The 23008-nt window shown below is 37.1% G+C and overlaps 1 protein-coding gene across 7 annotated transcripts in view; it reads right to left on the bottom strand.

Annotated features, from left to right (window-relative positions):
* APAF1 (apoptotic peptidase activating factor 1) overlaps positions 1–23008 on the bottom strand; it is a 68439-nt gene that overhangs the window by 18249 nt on the left and 27182 nt on the right. For 6 of the 7 annotated variants that reach the window (XR_011534643.1, XR_011534642.1, XR_011534644.1 and 3 more), the window contains exons 16-21: positions 20791–20916; positions 13630–13791; positions 9995–10123; positions 7071–7196; positions 5347–5466; positions 1643–1759 (exon numbers count right to left, since the gene is read on the bottom strand). Coding sequence is in view for 3 of the 7 variants with exons in the window: in XM_008519890.2 (XP_008518112.1) it covers positions 1643–1759; positions 5347–5466; positions 7071–7196; positions 9995–10123; positions 13630–13791; positions 20791–20916 (780 nt within the window). In the remaining 4 variants the exon portion in view is untranslated. Of the gene's footprint in view, positions 1–1642; positions 1760–5346; positions 5467–6478; positions 6538–6628; positions 7197–9994; positions 10124–13629; positions 13792–20790; positions 20917–23008 lie in introns of those variants that run through there. The other variant, XR_011534645.1, reaches the window with a different exon arrangement.

Raw genomic sequence — 23008 nt, 5'->3', positions numbered from 1 at the left:
TCCTAGCTCTGCCACTTTTATGAAGGTTGTGGAAACCAGTTTAGGCATCTGTAAAACAGGAATAATTTATACTTAACACCCAGGATATTATAATAATTCAATAAGAGCATCTGGCACAGTAAATATCTAACAAATGGTAGCTGTTATTATTTGATGATACTAGGCTAACCACATGAAATTGTCATTTTATAGGTTAAAGACTATCTAATATTTGTAATTTCATATGATTCACTGACATATTATTTATATTATTTGATGATTTCGAGGGGGATAAGGATAAGATTATTTCCTCCCCTCAGGCAACGGCAGCAGTGCCCCACATGACACCTCTAACCCAGTGCCCATAGCCAAGTACTACCCCTTCCCCACATGATGAGGGATATGGATCAAGCACATGCGTATTTTGAGTTATTTTCTTAAATTATCTATACAGCTTATTTCAAGATACTTAGATGGTAAAACAAAAAGAACGTAATGCTGACTTGGCAACAAAGTAAAACGAAAGGGGAACCAAGGATCCTTTAAGAATAAATAATAATACACAACAGAGGGAAAAGTAAAGTTTATCTATAAGTGTACAACTATCCCTTGCTTAACAAACATTTACAATCTACTTTTTTCAGAATAGCACCCATTTTCACAATTAATAAATAATTTTTCACAAAATGAAAAAAACCACAAAGCCTTAATTCTGAATCCATGCCACAATGGCCATGGCAAATATACAATAGCATTGACATTACTTACCAAACGCTTCCTTCTTCACTTTGTGTATAAACATATAGTCTCCTTTTTGAGGGGCAATATGGACTAGAGAATATTTGTGTAATTCTCTATGAAAATGAATCACTTTGTGTATAAACATATAGTCTCCTTTTTGAGGGGCAATATGGACTAGAGAATATTTGTGTAATTCTCTATGAAAATGAATCCAAAGTAAAATAAAGGTGGCTGGTGCCACAATTAATAAATTAAGAAATAATTCCAAAAAGCTTGGGTGAGAAAAAGTGAGAGAAGAAGGTAATATTCTCTGAAAAACTTAAACAGCTAGAGAAACTATGCTTTTGTGATGAGTTTCATTTGTGATGTGATTTAATTTTTATCCAAAATGATTTTTATTAGACTATCTTTTTAGCCTTACAACCTCATTGTATTTTTATTTATTTGGTCATGTTTGATAAGGATTTCAGGTGGTGAATAGGTGTACTTCTAATACCAAAAGTAGAACACAGGGGTTGGTGAAACAGGTAAACACAGGGCAACCCCACACTGATAGTCCCAATGAAGTTTAGTACCACAATGGAAACTACACCCCGAACAGGCTGAGCTTTTAAGAAGAGGCAAAAAATGCTCTTTGCATAGTTAGCTAAATCTCTGATAGTGTTTGATATACTCGAAGAACAGCAAAACAACTAGGTAGAGACTAAGGAACACAAAAAGACCAAAAATATGAGAAATAGTAGTAAAGGCAATCTGAAAAATATACAACTAACAAGATGGTAAGATTATTTTTAGCCTATGGAAAAACGGTTAATATATCACAGATTTATTTAGTATATAAGTCTATAATGCCAGACATACAATTTATTTTAAATAAACAGCTACACTGCACAGAATGACTCTGAAGACTAGAACTGAATACCTTAATGGCTCCATCTTCTCCTCCAAGTGCAACGTACTGAAGATGTGGACTTAAGCAACAGGAACTAACTTGAGCTTCAGTCAGATAATCAATCTGACCTGTTTTTCCATTAATGAGCTAATGAAAAATAAGACACAATCAGTTACTAGGCTGTAAGAGCAGTTTTTGTTCTTTAGTACACAGACTTCAATAGAAAAATAAATAAATAAAACAGAAAATAACCAACAAGAGCTCCCAGGGGAACAACAAAGCTCTAGCCTAGTCTCGGCAGCTGCATTTAGCACTGCACGCTTTCATTTCATTTCACTTTTGTGGTTCAAATATATTTTCATAAAATAAAACAAGCTTTAAAAGGTTTAAAAAGCAGCTGCTATGTCCACCACCTAAGACACATCTGCCTGATTTCTAACCGCACAGCTACTTCCACAGCGTTCTCCCTTTTTTCACAAAGCACATTTTAATAGGGCCATCGTTTGTTAAAATACAATTTTCTGATATTTTTCAAGACGGTTGGTGAAATGAGATGGAGACAGACTACATAAAAAGACAAATTCAAATTAAAATGGGTTTTATATCCTCCAAATCACTCACAGAACAATATAAATTGAGAATCTTTCTCTTTTTCTTTTGGGCGGAGGGGGCATTGGAGAAGAACCCATAAGTATAATTTGGGTGGCTGGACTCTTAACGCTTAAACTAAGATTACCCAATTTCATAATATGTACCAACATTAAGGACTATTTTTAAAAATCCCACTTAATAAAGATGTCTTATCACTCAACTAAAACATGTGAGCTGGGAAAATATTTCTCAAGCTTAAATCAACTGTCAGATAACTCTTAAGTGTTACAACCTAAAAGTCTTGAGATATTTTTCAGTATGAAATAAGCAGTCATCTTTGTTTCAGGTACAATGATTACAGGGTCAATCAATCAAGGTAGCTTTTTCTTTACAAAATTTTACCCAGCATGTTCTGATCTATTAGACATTCAAAATGAAGACTGCGTTAGTAAAAGCTGAATATCCTCTTTTTCTCAAAAATCAATTTCCATATTCTTTTTAAGTAGTGATTGAAAGAATGTTTTTTCCCCTTAGATGAAACTATGATTTGTCAGTTTATCCTCTGAACTCTCCCACAATCACTGACATAGAATAAAATGATCCTTTGATAGTCAGATGACTTAATTTTTAAGTCTCATAGTTATGACAAATATTAAAGTAAGGCTGCACAAATTTATGACAACTATTAAAGTAAGGCTGCACAAATTTAATAAAGGTAATACAAGCATGAGGACTCTGAACTTGACGAGAAAACTGCAGTGGATAATATCCCAAGTGGAAGAATCAGTCTGCTAAAAGTCAGTAATGAACAATTCACATTCAATTCCACATCCCAATTCATCCCAGAAATACAGAGCATTGGGAGTACCTCATCAACATATTAAGGACAATAGTAAAATACAGAACAAGCCACATTTAGAAGTGTCTCACAGCTTGACTCTGATTCCCACAGTAGATGAGGAGAAATTACCACACGCCAACGACAATTTACTCCCAGATATCTGTCCCCTCAATTTGGATTCCACCTTGACCCTACAACACAGCTCACAGACCTTGAAGACGAAAAGAACCTTACAAGTGAAGAAAGTGACACTCAGAGAAGTGACGCAATTTACTCAACATCGCCGAACTGCCCAACGATAAAGCTTGAACCTTACGTGGGTCTCCTGAGGGAACGGTACAGTCACTGTTCTCTCCACTACATCAAGCTGAGCTTTGCAGCTTTAGAACTAAAGTTCTGTCCTATGCTGTCAGTCTGTCTCAAGGTCGTGGTATCTCTCATACCATCCATGTGCACACTCCGTTTCTCTCTCCTCTTCACTCTTCTGTTTCTCTCTTTGCTCCCACTCTACTTCACTATCTCATCTCATTCTCTCACATGTTCTTGCCCCCTATCTTTCAATAACCAAATCAAGAAAAATCACATGCAAAGCTGGCATAAGATCACATTATCACTGCTAAAACCTTTCCCTAGAAGTTGATAACACACTTCCATAAATCTATCTAGAAAAAAGTTTAACTCAAGTTTGTAATCCTGCTTCTAAAGAGCTAACAAAGGTCCTAAAATAACAAATAGACTGTGAGAAAATAGTTCACAGGATCATCACCCCTCACCTATGACAGTGTTTCTGTCCCTCCCAGTCTTGTCTCTCAAGGAATCCTCAGGCCAAGGAAGAATGTCTCAGCAGCTTACAGAAAAGCCACACTGACCCCTGCCCTTCGTCTCTGGCTGCTGCTCTTGCCACCTCTCTCAGCCAAGAATCACTGTCACTTAGCTCTATATTCCCACACCTCCTTCAATGGCCCCCCTACACTAAGCCTTCTGTGTCTCGAGTGCTGGCTCATCCAGAGGGTGAAGAATTCCTGCTCCTGTGTGCATGCTTTCTTGCCTCAATGTGTAAGCCCCCTGTACAACCTAGACGCATCTTGTATTCTGTGGCCTTTGTGTTTGACCTTCCAAGAGGTGTTTGCCTTCTCTTGCTGCCACTACCTAGAATGCTACCTTCACTTCCAGGACTTCTCTAGCAATACAACACCAACTGCACTGGACTTCTACAGACAACACTTTATTCAAGCCACCAACACAGTGGGGCCAACCTGCTCTTGAGTTCCAATGATCCTTAGGGCATCTGCTTTCTGTTACCACCACTCAAAGCTCCTTACTACCAAATCCTCTGCCAACAGATCTCTGGGGCTCCTTTCCTCTTCAGCCAGTCAAGAAATGCCTTCCTCTTACATACTGCATGCTCTGTTGAGGGGCAGCAGGGAGAACAGTCTAGAGTAGAGCTGTTTGGATCCCTAAGAGATACAGTTCTTTCAATTTTACCTCACAACCCTTTCCTTTTGAGGGAACATAATAAGCATTCAATAAACTTTTTTTTTTTTTTAAAGATTGGCACCTAACAACTGTTGCCAATCTTTTTTTTTTTTGCTCTTTTTCTCCAAATCCCCCCAGTACCTAATTGTAAATTTCAGTTGTAGGTCCTTCTAGTTGTGGCATGTGGGATGCCACCTCAGCATGGCCTGACAAGCAGTACCATGTCTGCACCAAGGATCTGAACCAGTGAAATCCTGGGCTGCTGAAGCGGAGCGCGTGAACTTAACCACTCAGCCACGGGGCCAGCCCCTCAATAAACATTTCTTGAACAAACGTGTCAGTAAATGAATGAATGAACAGGTATATTTCAGTATGTTAAACCCAGCTCCTTCCACCTCCGTTCCAATGGGTCAGACACCTTCCTCACTTAACGTGATGTTTGTTCTTTCCTTTCCCTGCAATAAAACTTCCATTGGTATGCTCATCCCCCTTGAACACCCCAACAGACATGTCTAAATCACTATTGCAGACAAGTTCAAGTATGGCTTCATGATATCCTCGATTCTTTGCAAATCAAGGAATGTGATCATAGATATCAACAGGAGAGGAATGAGATGAAGCAAGGTATCACCTTTTTATTTCTAAATACTAGGATATCTGAGCCTCAGCTCAAGACCTATACATTTATTCAACTAATACCAACTAGGCATCTGTTAGATACTATACAATTATGCCTAATCCCAAGTCCAAAAACAAACAAGAAAAATTGTGAAATTGAAACTTTGATCAAAACGATTTTTTAAATTGTTTTCTAAAAAATACTCACTTGCAGACGTCTCATGTTGTCAACTGCGAGAATCATAACTTCATTTTCTTGAAACAGAACGTCTATTTCTTGCTTTAACACTATACCAGAGTTTTTACATACTTTCTTTGTCTCCCAGAGCTGATTAAGAGATTAAAAAACTAAAATAAGATAACTGTATCTGAAACAATGTAAAGACAAGTCTTAGACTTAAGGCAAGATACAAACCATGCTTTACACTCAAAATGCCTATGACACTAGAAATTTTTCAATTAGATTATAATTCCACAATAAATATTAACTACATGCTACAGTAAGAAGCAATTAATATTAAGAGAAATAGATGCTAGAGCCAAAACGCCTTAGAATGAATTCTAGTTCTAACTAAAGTTGTAACTTAACCTAGTGATACTCAAGACAAGGACCTCCTACTGGTTCTCAAAGTGTTTGATACAAAGATAAGGAGCCTGTACCAAAACGTAAACCAACTAAATCACTAAACACACTGTTAACAGTGCTTAGTGATACAGTTGATTTTTTTTAACACAACTTTCTTGATGAAGGCAGCAGTGCACTGATTTCCACTCTGGCTCAAGCTTACTGAGACCGGCACTTTAAGTAGCACTGACTTAACCTTTCTGTGCCTATTTCCTCAGCTGCAAAAAGGACTGTTGTGAGAATGAGCAAATTAATACATGTACAGTACTTTGCACAATGTTTGGCATATAGCAAATACTAAATAAATTTTAGCTGTAATTTGTACACAACACTGTATTCGATGCTACAGGGACAAACCAGGGCCCCTGGCCTCAAAGAGTTTATAATTTAAGATGTGTGAACAAGTCAGAGGAGCAGTGGAGCACTGGAGGTGAGGATTAAGTCAAATCTACACTTAAATTCAAGGCAGAATTTGATAACAATAAGTAAATGAAATAGAGTTATATGGCATTAAAGAAAGGGGACATTCCCCCAAATGGAATACTAGAAAAGACATCATAGAAGGCTTGGGGGGACCTGTAGGATCGTCAGGGTTTCAACAAGGAGAGATACAGGGAAGTAGGGTATTCCAAACATAAGAAACCACATAAGCAAAAGTACAGAAGCAGGGAACTACAGGGTGTTTGGGAAAAAGTGAGCAGTCAGTGTAGGTTACCTGTAGGAATAAACTAGAAGACAGGCTGCAGCACACTGTGGAGAAGTTTAACGGTAGACCTAGGAGTACATATTTACTTTGGTAGGCAAAGGAGCCACTATCTGTTTTTGAACAAAAACGACACGACTATATTGTACATGAGGAAAATACCTTGGAAGCAGCATTCAGAAAACCAAGAAAGAAAGACTTGTGGCAGAGACTAATACAATAGAGGCAACAGGTAATGAGCATCTAAACTGGAAACAGAAAAGTAGAAATAAATGGTAGAAAATGGAAAGTTAGAATCCATTAGAATTGGCGAGTATTTGGATGTGGGAATTCAAGACAGAAGAAGAACAAAGAGTCAAAAATTACTTTGAGAAATCAAACGTAAAATATATTTGGACTTCTCCAGTACCTGGCCCATGGTAATACGCAATGGACGTGTGCTGAATGAATGAGACTGTTATAGTCCATATAGCACTTTTCAAGGATAAATATGACTCTAGAAGTTTCCTGTCTTCTCCCAATACTGCCCATCAATTTCTTAGTTTGTAGGAGGTTTAGCTTACCATCAGTAAATGTCTAAAATGAAAATCTCAATATTTCTCACCCTAATTGTCTCATCATCAGAAGATGTCAAAAATGATGATCCATCAGGAGAAAACATCACAGAATGAACCCAACTTAAATGTCCTCTGCAATCAGCTACTTTTAAACACGAGTCCATATTCCACAACTATAGAATAAACACAGCATACAGGAAATCACATTCATAAGCATTTTGAACACATCAAGAATACTGAAAATAGCAAGAATAACCCAATAATTCCTCTTCTATAAATACAGCCCAAAAACACAGCAGCAAAAATGCAAAATGACTTTTGCAGAAGATTATTCATTACATCATTATTTTTAATATCAAAAAACTAGAAACAATCCAAATGACCAACAACAGGGAACCAACTGAATAAACTACATTAATCACATAATGGAATACTATGCTGCCATAAAAAGTAATGAGAAAAACACCCATAATGACTAGTCTCTAGGATATATTGTTTACAGAAAAAAAGCAAAAAGTATATATATTTCTGCAAAAGAGTATATTATAATATATATGTGTATACATATTTATATACACACTATACTATATAGGAGATGAAAAACAAATATTTGAATATATAGATGGATACAGATGTGGAGATACATACATATGAATACATATAGAAATCTGCTTATATATGTAAAAAGAAACATTGGAACATTAAACCCAAACAAAAATGGTTACCTATGGGGTGGGTAGGAAGAGTGGAGGAGACAGGATAGGAATGAAAGTGAGACTTCTCTGAATATAATTTATTATAAAGCTTTGATTTGGAACTATGCAAACATTTTATCTATTTTTTATTTTTTCCTGAGGAGGATGTGCCCTGAGCTAACATCTGTGCCAATCTTCCTTTATTTTGTATGTGGGTCACCACCACAGCATGGCTGATGAGTGCTGAAGGTCTGCACCCAGGATCCAAACTTGCGAACCTGGGCCGCTGAAGCAGAGCGTGCCAAACTTAACCACCAGGCCACAGGGCTGGCCCCATTTTATCTATTTTTTTTTAAATCTATCTAAAAAATAACAGGCTGAACATAAGCAGCTTCCATATTCAGACTATTTTCCACTGTCATCTAATCCTCATTTCATCTAATTGCAAAACTCTACAATAAATGAATGTACTTATTGCACATATACACATTTCTCCTGTTATTCATGCTTATTACAAATTATCAGTGTCTACCACCAGCCTAGTTGTGTTTTGTCCTGAGGTCTGCTGTAAATTACTCAAATATATTCCAGTCTAATGAAGTATCATAAGTGCCTGAGTTCCTCTCTTTACACTCTGAATTACAGACCTACTTTATGATTTCAGAACTAGCCTGGACAAAACAAGTACTTCATCACAGGCCCAGTGGTTCTCACTCAGTGAGTTCTATGGCAAACAAATGTGTAAGTACATGACATTTTCCTGCCTCACCTCTAGAGTCCAAGCTAAGACGTACAGAGCTAAAGGCCAGAAACGAAAGTGGTTCCCTAACTGAAAAATCTCCCTTGAAAATTTTTCCCCATCTTTCCTTCTTGTTCTCCCCCACCATTTCTTTGTCATTCAGAGCCTCCAAAACCAAGTCCCTATATGTCAAGAACAAAGAATGTTTCCTGGAGCTTTCTAGGAACAGCAGAGGTTAAGGAGTTTAGAAGTGACAAGAGAGGCTGAAAGAAGGGTTTGCTCCTCCACTCCTCCTAAAAATCCTGACAAAACCCAGAAAGGGGAAATTTCCAACCACATCTACCTTGAGGATCTACAGGTAAAGTGTAAGATCTGTAGCAGATCTAAATCTTTCAATTCAAGGACTCTGTCAGAGAGAACACGGCCACAGCACCCTACTTCTTCCCATTGTTTAAAACAGGACTGGAGCTTGTTCAGACTCACTGCCTCTGCTTCCAATGGGAAGGATCTTTGCAGGGAAGTTCTTCAGTGTTAGCTCCACTGCTGTACTTAGAATTAAGAGGAGCTTACAGAGTTCACCCACTAATTCTCATCTTATCTGTATCTCCATGCAGAAGGGCTATAGCTCAGCAATTCTCCCTCCACCCCTTCACAGTAAGGGGCAAGGTTGGCAAACTCACTAAAAATTGCTGAAATAGCACAGAACACTGAAGAAGTGCTTGCAGCAGTCAAGCTTACTTTGAAGAGAGCCTGTGAACTGAGTGAATTTCCCTATTTTCCAGATAAAGGCCCATATCCATCTTCTTGGACTCTAATCACACGGGGCTTCAAATTACCTGGTGCTACAACTCAATCAAGGAATGAGTAGTAACAAAGCTGGGAAAAAACATTCCATCTTTGGAAGAAAAAAATCAGGGAATTCATTGCTTTTTGAAAAAACTCATATAGCAATTCACTGGGTAGAATTCTTCCAGAGCCAGCTAAGTATAGACTCTAAATATAAAATCTATCAGGTAAGTGCAAAATTATAAATATAAACAAGTAATTTATAAAAGTCACTTTATTCATTGGTTCTTGGCAATGAACATCCTAGATTAACCAATTCTAAATTTAACTTTCATCCTATCCTTCTCGATGATCTAAGAAATCTGAACTGGACTCATCTTTCATCATTCCTTTTAGAGAGGAGTCTATGCCTATGTTGTTTAAGAGATGCCATGTTTTTCCGCCTAGGAAACCAGTGGTCGTCCCATTGTTTCCCCAGACCTAGGCACATGCTAACCACTCCAAAAATACTTGGCGAACGATACCGTCATTCCCTGTCATACTGTCAAATCAGGTATTCAATCACTGCTAAAGTAATAAAGCTGGCTATACAGTTTAATATCCTAAAGCTACAGGTCATTATGCTATGAAGAAAATATTCCATAATTTCTCAAGCAAACATCCTCAGCAATTAATGGTTTAAGCAACCCATTCTCTGTCATCCATGTACCCCTGGAGACTCTGACTCCACAGAGTAAATTCAACCACTCACCTCCACACAGTACTGGGACAAAGCTACCACCGCCAAATGGTTACTTGGGGAGAAGTCACAGTACTGGATCGTGCTGTGGTGACCTGTATGGATTTCTGCCAATAGGCCACAGGTATGAACGTCAACAAGCTGTCAACATAAAATAGAGAGATGTCTATAAAAGTAAGATATTTAAAAAAATAAGCTATACTCAAAACTAATCTAAATTTATTTCTAAAAGAATATTCTCCCATTTCAAATGTACAGTATAAGTCCTGAAAAAAATACTGACAATTGGCATAATTAATGACAGCCATAAATAAGATACAAATCAATAAACATACACTTTTAAAATATTGCTCATCTTGAAACATATTTTCTTATAAAGGAAAATTTACCACAGATGATCTCTCAAGCTAGCCTAGTGAGAAGTAAAACCCTGGTGAATAAATGACTAGATTAGCCAAGTTAACATCCACAGCAGTTCTCCCTAAAGCTTGTTTATTCAAAAGAGAAAATGGATACTCATAAATGAAGATGATCAAAATAACATAGAAGAGAGGCTTGCTAAAATGAAATTAGTTCAATCATTTCTATTTCTCTTCAGAGCTACCAAATTACTCCATTATGATCAATCATTTTCCCATTTTTAAACCAAAAAAAGCTATTTTTGAGTAATTCAAGTTTCTTCATTTCAATTTTTGAAAGGTTTTTAAATGCTAAATATACTCTTTCAAAGTTTTTGCTAAATGATGAAAACATTTATATCAATATATAGTATAGTGATTTAAGACCAAGGTATAGTCTTTAAGAAGGGAAAAAAAAAAGCTTCTAGTGGGAGTCATGAAAATGTTCTGTGAATGCATAACCCTGCAAGCAAGAAGACTGCAAGCAGCCCAGCATCAGGGGCCAACAACAAAGGACAGGAAATCAAACCTAAAATGCCTCCCAGGACAGGTCATTCTTAAAAATTAGTGGCTAAGGGGCTGGCCCAGTGGCGCAGCAGTTAAGTTTGCATGTTCTGCTTCAGCAACCCGGGGTTCGCCAGTTCAGATCCCGGGTGCAGACATGGCACTGCTTGGCAAGCCATGCTGTGGTAGGCATCCCGCATATAAAGTAGAGGAAGACAGGCATGGATGTTAGCTCAGGGCCAGTCTTCCTCAGCAAAAAGAGGAGGATTGGCAGCAGATGTTAGCTCAGGGCTAATCTTCCTCAAAAAAAAAAAAAAAATTAGTGACCAAGAGTGATAAAGGAAAGTGGGCAAATATGGGATAGGGAGCTATCCCAGTTACTGGGGAGCAAAAAGAAAAGACTTAACAGTAGGAGAGGACTAACAACACAGAAGTGTTGGAAAGAAACAGGAGGAGAATGGAGAGATCAAAGAGTAAGAAACTGGGATCTACATGTAGTTAAGGGTGACCTTAAGGTAGCTTTATTTTAGCAGGTAAAATAAGAAGCTGGTCTAGATTTTTAAAACAAGAAGGCATTTCATTCAATATAAAATTATTTTCCTCTCCCACTAGAACTTCTCTCTTAAAACGTTCAAAATCTGCTCAATACCATTAGTCATTAGCGAAATGCAAATCAAACCACAATGAGACACCACTTCACACCTAAGAGGATGATAACAATTAAAAAAAAAGGAAAATAACAAGTGTTGACAAGGATGTGGAGAAATTCGAATCCTTGTATATTGCTAGTTGGAATATAAAATAGTGCAGATGCTATGGAAAAGTCTGGTGGTTCCTCAAAAAGCTAAATAGAGAATTACCATATGCCACAGCAATTCCACTTCTAGGTGTATACAGCAAAGAACTGAAAGCAGGTGCTCAAACAGATACTTGTACACCAATGTTCACTGCGGCATTATTCACAACAGCCAAAAGGTAAAAACAACCCAAGTGTCCATAAACAGATGAATGGATAAACAAAATGTGGTATATATCCATATAACAGAATATTATTCAGCCATAAAAAGAAATGAAGTTCTGATACATGCTATAACATGGATGAACCTTGAAAACAGTATGTAAATGGAATGAACTAAACACAAAAGGATCAATATTGTATGATTCCATTTATATGAAATATCTAGAATAGGTAAATTCATAAATTAGAGGTTACCAAAGGGTGGAGGAAGAGAGGAATGGGGAGTTATTATTTACTAGTTAGAGTTTCTGTTTGGGGCGATGAAAAAGTTTCAAAAATAGTGGTGACAGTTGCACAACATTGTGAATGTAATTAATGCCACTGAATTGTACTTTAAAAATGTAATTCTAATTTAAAAATGGCTAAAATGGAAAATCTTATGTATATACATTTTACAAAAAAAAAAAATTTTCTTAAGCAGTGGTTCCTTTGCTGTTCTTAGAGACTTTAACAAACTTTAAACAAAATAAGATATTTTTCTTTAATTTCCTGCTAGAAGGATATAAAAGTTTAAGCAACCATGATCCAAGGGTCATAGCTACTAGATCAACAACAATACATCCCTCAGTGATATATAACTGTATGGTGTATTTCAATTGTGTTCTTTAAAACTGTAATATCTTGGGTGGGGGGAATAGGGAGAGGTTGGTAAAAGAATAAAAACTTTCATTTCTAAGAGGATTAAGGTCTGAGGATCTAATGCATAGCATGGTCACTATACTTGATAAGACTGTATTATAAAACTGAAATTTGCTAAGAGAATAGAACCTAAATCTTCTCACCAAAAAAAAAATTATAAAGGTAAATATGTGAGGTGACAGATGTGTTAATTAACTCCATGGTGGGGAAACCTTTCACAATACATATCAAATCATCATGTTGTACACTTTAAGTATTGTACAATTTTATTTGTCAATTACAGCTCAATAAAGCTGAAAATAAAATTGTAATATCTCGTATTCAAGTCTTTTTAAATTAATATTAGAATGGAATGTCACTGAGCCATAAATCAGAAGACCTGGCTCTCCAAATCATGGTGTAACTGTGCTGAAGCTCAGCTGCCTCATTATTATCATAGGGCTACTGCAATTTGCTGTGTCCTTTGGATATTTATATCAAAAGACATTATACATGACAGTACTCTGAATACTACAAATGTACGTAATTACTAGATTTGAAAAAACAGGAAAGCATTTCATTGTCATTTACTTTTTTTGCGTATCTTCCTCATTTTCTTCATAGAAATCTCATAATCTTCTTCAATCGTTGATGAGTATTTCTCTATCAGTCACCAAATCATTAAATTTTAAGGATAAGAAAGCACTTTGAAAATCACCTAAACCAATGTATTTGAAATTGGGGGAAAAAAAGTGATGCAGAAAGTATTCCATATTCTAAATAAACTTAAGAAACACTGGATTAAACAATATTAATTGTTTCTGTATTGCAGGACTTGAGGTCTTAAACATGTTAGTACACACTGAGTACCTCTAATGTGGAAAAGCCACCGATAACATTTCTCAAACCTGTGTGACCATAGAGACCTTTTCTCATAAGACCTATCAACATCCCCTAGAGCATAGTTCTGAGAGGTTAGGGAGCTAGCCCCAAATCATATAGCTATACTTTCTTTATGTCAATGAACAGTGTAAAATGCAACGATCAATAGAAGTTTTAATTTTATTTAAATGAGACTAAATTTGGCTTTTTAAAATAATAGTACTTACGAAGATTTTATTTTTCGCTGCCACCATTATTCTAGCACCATCAGAAGACCATGAACAACATTTCACTATCACTTCCATATCCTCTTGAGGCTCCTCTGAACTTATAAAGAACTGCTTCACATTAATGCTTTTCCTCTCGTTTGCTGATTTCACATCCCAAAGCTTCAAATTACAAAAATTAAAAAAAATTGTTTTAATCTCATATCATACCTCTAGAATTCCACCTGCATTAGAAGTTCCACAAATTATTCATTTTGCCTACTAAATTCTTTTTACTCATGTATGACTTTTTATAAGGCTTTTAAATTAAGTACTCCAGTTTCATTCAGCACTTTCCTAAAAAGAAAAAAATCAGAAACACTGCCCAAAATGCAGAATGCAGAATGTAAAACTAACTAAAATGTTAAAAGAGCCTTGTATGGTGTGGAGGTGGCTAAAGATTAGGTATTGACAGTAAAGATGAGCATGGAAGAAAGGTGAGATGCAGAGACTCACGACTTGCCACTGCTGCCCTCTGCTGTGCCAGGCATGAAGTTTGCTTTCCATCTACTATACGCACAGCATGGACATTACACAGGTCCCAGTCCAAGCCGAGTTATAATCTAGCAGAGAATCCAGAGACATAAGAAAGTCCCTGAAAATAGAAAGCAAAGAACATGCTAAAAGATACCTTGTGTGCTTGGTGGGGCCAGACGGGGCTCTCAAACAAGTGGATCCTGAGAAACAAGATACCAAAGACTCTGAACCTCACTCACTAGCAGATCCAACTGAGCAGCACAAAAGACAAAGGTCTTCAAGAAGATCCATCTGTAGTGCCCTGCACCTTGAGCTTCACAGAGCGATAATGGCTGTCATGCCCAAACAAGGGTTGGCCAAGGACAAACACAAAAAAAAGCTGCTTCTGAGGCTTTAACTCAGCTTCCAGAGCACGGCTCCAAGGTAAAATCCAATTTGTCTGGCCAGGGACACTTTTAAATCTCCCTGAGTTTAGGGGCTGGCCCCGTGGCCGAGTGGTTAAGTTCACGCGCTCCGCTGCAGGCGGCCCAGTGTTTCGTTGGTTCGAATCCTGGGCGCGGACATGGCACTGCTCATCAGACCACGCTGAGGCAGCGTCCCACATGCCACAACTGGAAGAACCCACAACGAAGAATACACAACTATGTACCGGGGGGCTTTGGGGAGAAAAAGGAAAAAATAAAATCTTTAAAAAAAAAAAAAAAAAAATCTCCTTGAGTTTAGAGAAGTATTATATACATTAAGAAATATAGCCAAAACCAAGACCTTCCCCTTGCAATAACTGTGGATAAATTGGATGAAGCAAAAGAGACATCAGGCACTAAAATAGTTACCCTTCCTAGACACAAAAGAGAAAAAAAAACACCTAAACATAAATGTCAGGAACTTTAGTCACATCAGCCAAAATACACGAGAAATCACATTCTGTTTCCCTCTTAATACGAAAAACAAAGTAACCGCTGCCTGGATTTAAGAAAGAAAAGGAAAACTAAAACAACTCAGTTTCACTACATTTGCTTAAACTACAGCTTCTGCTTTTAGACCTGACCTCAGCTCCTAGCCAAGGAGTGATGAAATTCCACACATCAAGAGACCAAGTAAATACCAGCATTTCATTTTGAGCAAGTCAATGCACTGTATCCACGGCCCGTGTGCATGCTGGCCCTTGTGTGGTTTAAATGGCAATTTTTAAATAAAACTCACATTTTGAAATAGTTTATCATCAGGGCCTGAAAAACACATGCTTATCAACATGATACCCTACAAAATGCTTAGAAGTTTATAGAGCCATTTGGGACAAGAAATAATTTTATAGATCTTTATCCTCTCAGAAGGTAAAAGCTTCAGGAGAACTTGACCTTGAAATGCTGCTATGCAACATCATTTTGCAGGACCTCTGCTTACTACATGTCACTGTATCAGTGCGAACCAGCCAACAACGATACTGGCTTAACAGCACTGTGGGAAAGCCACCACAAACAGGGCAGTTCTCACCAAGAGTGCAGTAATGTCTGTCCCCTACTGCTAGTGCCCTGTGTTCTACAATCACAATGTGATACTCACACATGAAATCAAAATCCTGTCCTAGAAGACTTTTTAAAAATTTTTGAGTATGGAGAAGTTTTAATTTGATTTGAAGAGACACAGCACAAGTTTATCATCTTGAACACATTTATTAACCATTATGCCAGTCACTTTGAGATTATATAAATGCCTCAGATACAGATACTCTCTCAAGGAGTTTACAGGCCAGTAAAGGAGGCAAGACAAACATACAAATGACTCCAACACAAAAAATGTCAGATGTGTCATTTGAGAGGAAAAGATATAGTAAGTGGGAATGCTATACCCATGCTGTGGGCTTGAGGCGACACTTTTTGCAGAGGTGGCCACCTCACTCTCCTCCCTGAAGATTAGCCTACTTTACACCAATTTAAGATGAACAGAATTTCAACAACAAAAAGCCTAGAGTCTGGGCTAAGGGGTCAGCATAAGCCAAAGCACAAAATGGGAAAGCAAAGACCACAAAAAGGGAGAACAAGGGCAGTCTGGGTGTAGCATCAGGGACCTCAACACCGCCCCACAGAGCACCCTCTACTCTCACCATTTTCATGGTTTGTCTATTCACTTACCCTTCTCCTCAACTGGATTCTAAACGACTTCAAGCCAGGCATTATACTTTTCTTTTTTCTTAAGTGTTTAAAACCCAAATGCCTAGTACAGTATCCGGCACATAGCAGGTATTCAATAAATTATCAATAAATACATTTTAAGTGAAAAGACAGACTATTCCCATGTTTCAAGCACAGGTGAATAGAGAATAGCGTTATTGAAAGAAATAGGGTTCAGGTTAAAGACACAGATAGAACATACATATTCATCTCCACATCCTCCCAAAACCCATGTAAAACAATAGTAAAGAGAATTTTTCTCTCTAGGCATAATTCACAAGGCGGAAGAGAATGGAAGAAGAGATAACAGCAACAAAACTGTAGAGGCTAGAAAGCAAAAAGACAAGTGATCGGGAGACTCCTAAAAACTAAATCGTGAGCCCTCAGTGAGGAAAACCAAGAAACAGCTCAGTTCATACCACAGAACTCCTAAAAAGCTCAGGAAGTGTTGTACCGTACCTTCCGATAAAGATGGAGCTAAATCAGGAGGAATCATGGAAATGCCCCTCCCCTACTACGCAATCGAGGTTGCTGTGCCCCTACTCTGGCTGAAGAATGGAGGGTTATTCTACACCCAACACAGTTGATAGCAGGGTCACCATCCTGAAAACAGGGAAATTCAGAGAAAATCTATATTCCAAATGTTGAGATGTCTGCCTAGACATCTTCACAGAACACGTCAGCCACACTTATACCCTCCTGGTAGGAGACTGAAGATTTTTCTCTGAATACCCCACCAAATCAAGACAACAGATATAAAGAGTGTGACATCAGAAGTTCACCATCAAAAAAATGACAGCCAGATAACCCTACAGGGACATCCACAATAAATAAGTTCACAATTTCCTATGAGTTTTTTGTTACTGCACTGTTAAATATGAGCAGATATCCAAGGCTCAGGCAACTAAAATATATCTCTAAAATGCAGACAAATTGAAACGGAAAAAATAGCAACCATACAGCAATATAAAAAATCCAAAAGAAAACTATTATTAATACCAAAAAAGATAAAAGATATTGCATCCATGAAACAAGAATAGGATAATATTAAAAAAGGAACTGATCCTAGGAACGGGTACTTAAAAATATGATAGCAGAAGTTAAAAACCCAATAGTAGGATTGAAAAATAAAGCTAAAGAAATCCTCCAGAAAATAGGAAAATGAACAAAGAGAAGGCAGGAGAGAAAAAATAAGAAAACATTCCAAACAAACAAACTACCAGACATTCCAGAAAGAGAAACTAGAGAAAAATAAATCAAACAATAAAGGAAACATCCAGAACTGAAAGATTTAAGTTTCCAAACTGAAAGAAGCCACTAACAGCCAAGCACGATAAATGAAAACCAACCCACACCAAGGCACATTATTGGGAAATTTTTAAAAAGAAAAAACACAGAGAATAAAGAGAAGATCTTAAAAGTTTCAAGACAGGAAAACAGATCACATATGAATCACAATGGCTTCAAACTTCTCAAGAGTTCTCAAGAGTTCCTTTGGAAGCTAGAAGACAAGGGAGCAATGGCTCCAAAATTCTAAGGAAAAATTATTTCCAACCTAGAATTCTGTATACTGTCAAAAATATCAATTAAGTATGAAGCTAGAATAAAGACACTTCTGGACAGGAAAGGTCTCAAAAATTTACCTCCCATAGATTCTTTCTTAGGAAGCTAGAGGAGATTCTCTACCAAGCTGAGAGAGTAAACCAAGAACGAAGACAAGAAATCTAGAAAACAAGGTTTTCAACTGAAGAAAAAAGCAAAAGGAATTCCCAGGTGACAGTAAAGAGAGATCCCAGAACAGCAGCTAGACACTGGGAATAGTATCATCAATGGGAAGGGAGCAAAAGAGACCCCTTCAAAAAAGGTATTTCTGGGGCCACCCAATGGCATAGTGGTTAAGTTCACACACTCCACTTCAGCAACCCAGGGTTCACAGGTTAGGCTCCTGGGGGCGGACCTACACACCACTCATCAAGCCATGCTGAGACGGCGTCCCATACAAAATAGAGTATTGGCATAGACGTTAGCTCAGGGCCAATCTTCCTTACCAAGAATAAAAAAAGAAGAAGGGGACAGCCCAGTGGCCGAGTGGTTAAATTTGCGCACTCTGCTTTGGTGGCCCAGAGTTTCGCCAGTTCGGATCCTGGGCACGGACATGGCACCACTAATCAAGCCATGCTGACATGGCATCCCACATGCCACAACTAGAAGGACCCACAACTAAAAACATACAACTATGTACTAGGGGACTTTGGGGAGAAAAATGAAAAATAAAAAAAAGGAGAAGAAGAAGAGAAGTATTTTTAACAAAAGAAAATTTATCAAATACCTGATAAGTTTGAATTATTTAAGAAGCAATTTAGATAAGGGATAATTTGAAGATGAAGTAGTGATAATCACATTGAAAAAACAAGCAAATGAAAAACAAAACTATAATGCTAAATGTACAACAGATTTAATCCCAAAGAACACAAAAAGTTGTATGAGAAAGGAAAAAAACCTCATGATATATTACATGGCTCTACTGTGATCAGTCATGATGATATAAATCCTGAACACTGATCTAACCAAAATCATGAAAGACAGAGGAGCCACAAAAAGTGGGCCAGGTTTGGGAAGAAAAAATAATTGGTTCAGTTTGAAGCACAATAAGTTTGAGTCAGTGTATTATTTAAGTGACAACAACTGGTAGGCAGCTAGGGATGCAGGACATAAGCATGTACAAGAAATGAAGGCTGGAGATGACACATCTGAAAGTCACTCACAAAAGAGATGAGAGTTGAAGCCACGAGACTGGATGAACTGGGATGGAAGAAGGACGTAGCAGTCAAGGTTAGAGGCTTGAGGAACAGCTATATTTAATGGGCAGGAAAAAGAGTTAAAGAAGAGGTTAGAGAGATAGGGGGAGAAAGAAGAAAACACTGATGTCAAACGAGAGATTCAAAAAGTAAATAAAGGTGAATAGCGGGCAGCTGAACACTGGTAATACAATAAAAAGAATAAGGACTGGATAAAGAAAAATACCAGATATCACACTAATCCAAGAAACATTACACTTTACAACAAAAAGAATGGAGACTGAAAATAAAACTGAATTTTACTCTTCAAGGGAATGGGATCAGGCTAAAAATGGGTTAAGTAGTGAATGAGGAGTCAGGAAAGGGAGGCAAGTACAGGTGACTTAAAAACTCCAGTCATAAAGGGAAAGAGAAAAAGAGAATGACTATTTCAGAAGCTAACATAATCAAGGAAGAATCAAAGGTTTTTCACTTTTTGGTTTTATAATGCTGAGGAAAGACCAAGAATATCTGTAGGCTGTAGGAAAGGATCCAAAAGAGAAGAAAAGCTAAGGATACAACATAGAGGAAATAACCAATGAAGGAAGGCACCAGAGAAAGGAGAAAAAAGGAACAGTAGGCACAAGTAGAGAACTTTCTGGGCACTGAGATGAGAAAAAAGGAGGGGAGTACAGACTTTTTATGGCAATTTTTGAGGGGGCTCATGGTGGGAAATGTCAACCTTCTGAATAGGTAGGACGTAAGGTTATCTCCATAGAATGAAAGGGATGCAGTGACAGGAGCAGGGACTTAAGAATAGCAGAAAAGATTTGAAATTGGCACTACGGTGAATACGGCAAATCAATCTGGGATGAACAGATAACTCAGCAGCAAAGAAGGCCCAGTTTAGTTGCACAGGTTAAATTCATAGAACAGATAAATGGCCTGGTTTTACAACTTTCTCGAACATTAAGCAACCTAATAATAATGGAATAATGCTAAATATAATAGAATCTGCCTAGTACTTGGATTAGCAAAGGAGGTAAGATGGAACGAGAATGAGTTCTGAGATATAAAATGCTTCTTCTGAAGTCATTCACTTAGTAAAAAACAAGAAATAATAGGCTTGTGTGACTCAAAGAATCTCTCAGAAGAGGACTGCCTTAACCTGCTCAAGGGTACTCTGAAAAACTTCCTCTGATATGGATTATCCTAAAGAGCCAGATATTTGGTATTTGTAGATAACATGTCATAGAGGCAAAAATCCATTTACCTGAATATTCTACCTAAGACTGCTCCCAACATCTACTAACTGCTAGGAAATTCTACAAAGTAGAATTCTACTCAGAAAAGATTCCTAGATGTCCTGAAGTAATTTATACAAAAACGAGCTATCCTCAGTCAGCAAAGAGAGATCAACTAGAGCATCAACATCAAGAGAGTTTACCTTACTAGAACTGTAACCTAGCAGCACTGACAAATCTCGTTCTCTAGAGATTCGAAGAAACAAAGCATAAGGTAGCAAACCATTAATAAACAATCATTATGACAAGCAGTTTTATTAAATATGCTCCTGGAAGTTGAAGGAAGAAGCTCTTTCTGTAGAAATGTGAAAAACAGAAACCTATTTGCATAACCGAATTGTAAGAGCATAAAATTGCAATCCATTTTAACGATGAACAAAACAAAAAGCATACCTTCAATGATCCATCAGCTGAACAACTAGCCAAAAGTTTATCATCTGGTGAAAATCTGCAGTGATTGACTGAATTTGTATGACCAAACATGGTATTTCGACAATCTTTTTCATTCAAATCCCAGAGCTATGTGAGAAAGATAATGGAGAAAAGTTAGAAATCATGTAAAGTTCTTCCTTCCCTCCCATTTCAGCTTTTCCAGTTATAGGAAGATGTTCAATTCACAGTAATAGAAAGGTGTCAAACACAAAGGTGAACACGTGATTAACAAGTAATGGAGCAGCCCTTAGATCAGCACCTAAATCAAAGTATTAAAAAATGACTGGAATCATTATTTTACTCAGCTCTATAAGTAATATATAAATAAATTGCCCTCAAATTTTTCTAGATGCTAGGGTATCCAACTCAAAAATGGTTGTTTCTAAGATTTCCCAATGTAAACTGAATCTACTAACTAGGCTAAAATCTATTAACACTCTGACTCCAAGTAAGTTTGGATTCTGATTCCAATAAATCTATGGTAGAAAGATATGTTTTGAGACTAATGGGGAAAAAGTGAACATGGAACAGATATATTACAAAATTACTGTTTATTATGTTAGGTGTCAAATGGCATGGTATTTATGTTTAAGACCTCAGAGATGTATGCTGAAGTATTTTGAGTGAAATGACATATCATCTGGGATTTGCTATAAAATATTCTAGTCCAAAAACATGAGGAGTGGTGGGAGAATAAAATAATATTGGCAAAATAACACTAATTGTTGGAACCAGACGATGGATACCACAGGGGTTCATTATTATTCTCTCTCCTTTTGGGTATGTTTGAAAAGTATAAAAAATACTATAAATAAAAGGGGCAAGAGTCACTTCCAGTGATTATGCTAACTAGATTAAACATAGAAAAAGAAATCATTTATCCCCCAAAATTAATCTTGGTAAAAATCCTATGGAAATGATCAGTAAGTGAGATAAGTCCTGTTCTTCATGTCCACCTCAATCCTTGACTCCATTATCCCAGTCCTAGGTAAACCCAATTCTTCAGATAAGACAAATTACACGGGGGCAGCTTCAGATTTACATATTTTCATTGGCTTCTCTCAGTTCAAGAATCACAAAAAGTGAGATCTAATATCCCTCATGGTAATAATGCAGGCATGGTATGACAGATCTTAAAGTAAAACTTGTCCTTAATTAAAACTGTTGACCAGCCAATAACCCCTTCCCACATCTTAAGAGATTTTTGTCTATATTTAAAAGGAAGAAATATAAACTTCCTCACCCTAACAAATGTTGAAAAAAAAATAAAAAATTAGTCATAAATAGTACAAAAGTCTTATTTTTTTAGAGGTGGGTTTATTCAAATAGGGCAAAGCTTTTCTGAAATAGCACAATAGGCTTCTTTTTTAAAGGTGGGTTTATTCAATAGGGAAAAGATTTTCTGAACAAAAGTGAGCTATAATTGTGAGATAATTTTATGTTACTACATTATTCTGTTATTTTGATCCAATCCGATGTTTTCAAACTGTGCTCTGCAGGGCCCTCGAGATTCCAGAAACATGCTTGGAAGGCACCATGGTGGGGAATAAGAAAGAGAACAAGAGAGAGTAAAAATGCAGGCCCTTAACCCCATTTCAACCACAGCAATGGGCTTTATCTCTCTTACAAACTGAGCTTCTATGTAAGTTTTCACTTGGAGAAAAAAAAAGATAAAAGTTTAACTTCCTAAAAAGGGGAGGGGGGATAATTTTCAACAACTGTTTCGATACTTCCTTAAATTTTTTTTAAATAGCTTATTTAAGTGTCAAAAAACAGAGTCTATAAGGTTTTCCAAACTAAATGTTTTAACTGCCCCTCCCAAAAATACGTCTCATTACAAAAATGGTATGACATTAAAAGAAAAAAAGGCAAAACCCAAACCAAAAAAATCCAAAAGAAGTTAGCAGATATTTCTGGGATCCCAGAAAATTTAATCTAGCTATCTTCAGTATGCCATTTAAAAGGAATATTATCTAATTTGTAATTATAAAACATTATCAAATATATATGGAATGAATATCTAATTTTGGTTTAGTTTGGTTTTTTATTTTTCTTCCCATCAGCACCTTTTTTCCCTCCTTCTCTTGATAACACAACCTCTCTTTTGAACCAAGTCCCACTTATGATTCGAGTGGGGCTGACCTCGCCTCATTTGTCCCATTTCTACATGGTTATACTT

This window comes from Equus przewalskii, chromosome 29, assembly GCF_037783145.1.
Source record: "Equus przewalskii isolate Varuska chromosome 29, EquPr2, whole genome shotgun sequence".
NCBI lineage: Eukaryota > Metazoa > Chordata > Mammalia > Perissodactyla > Equidae > Equus > Equus przewalskii.
The sequence above is the reverse complement of the archived record's forward strand: the minus strand, read 5'-3'. Positions and strand labels throughout refer to the sequence as shown.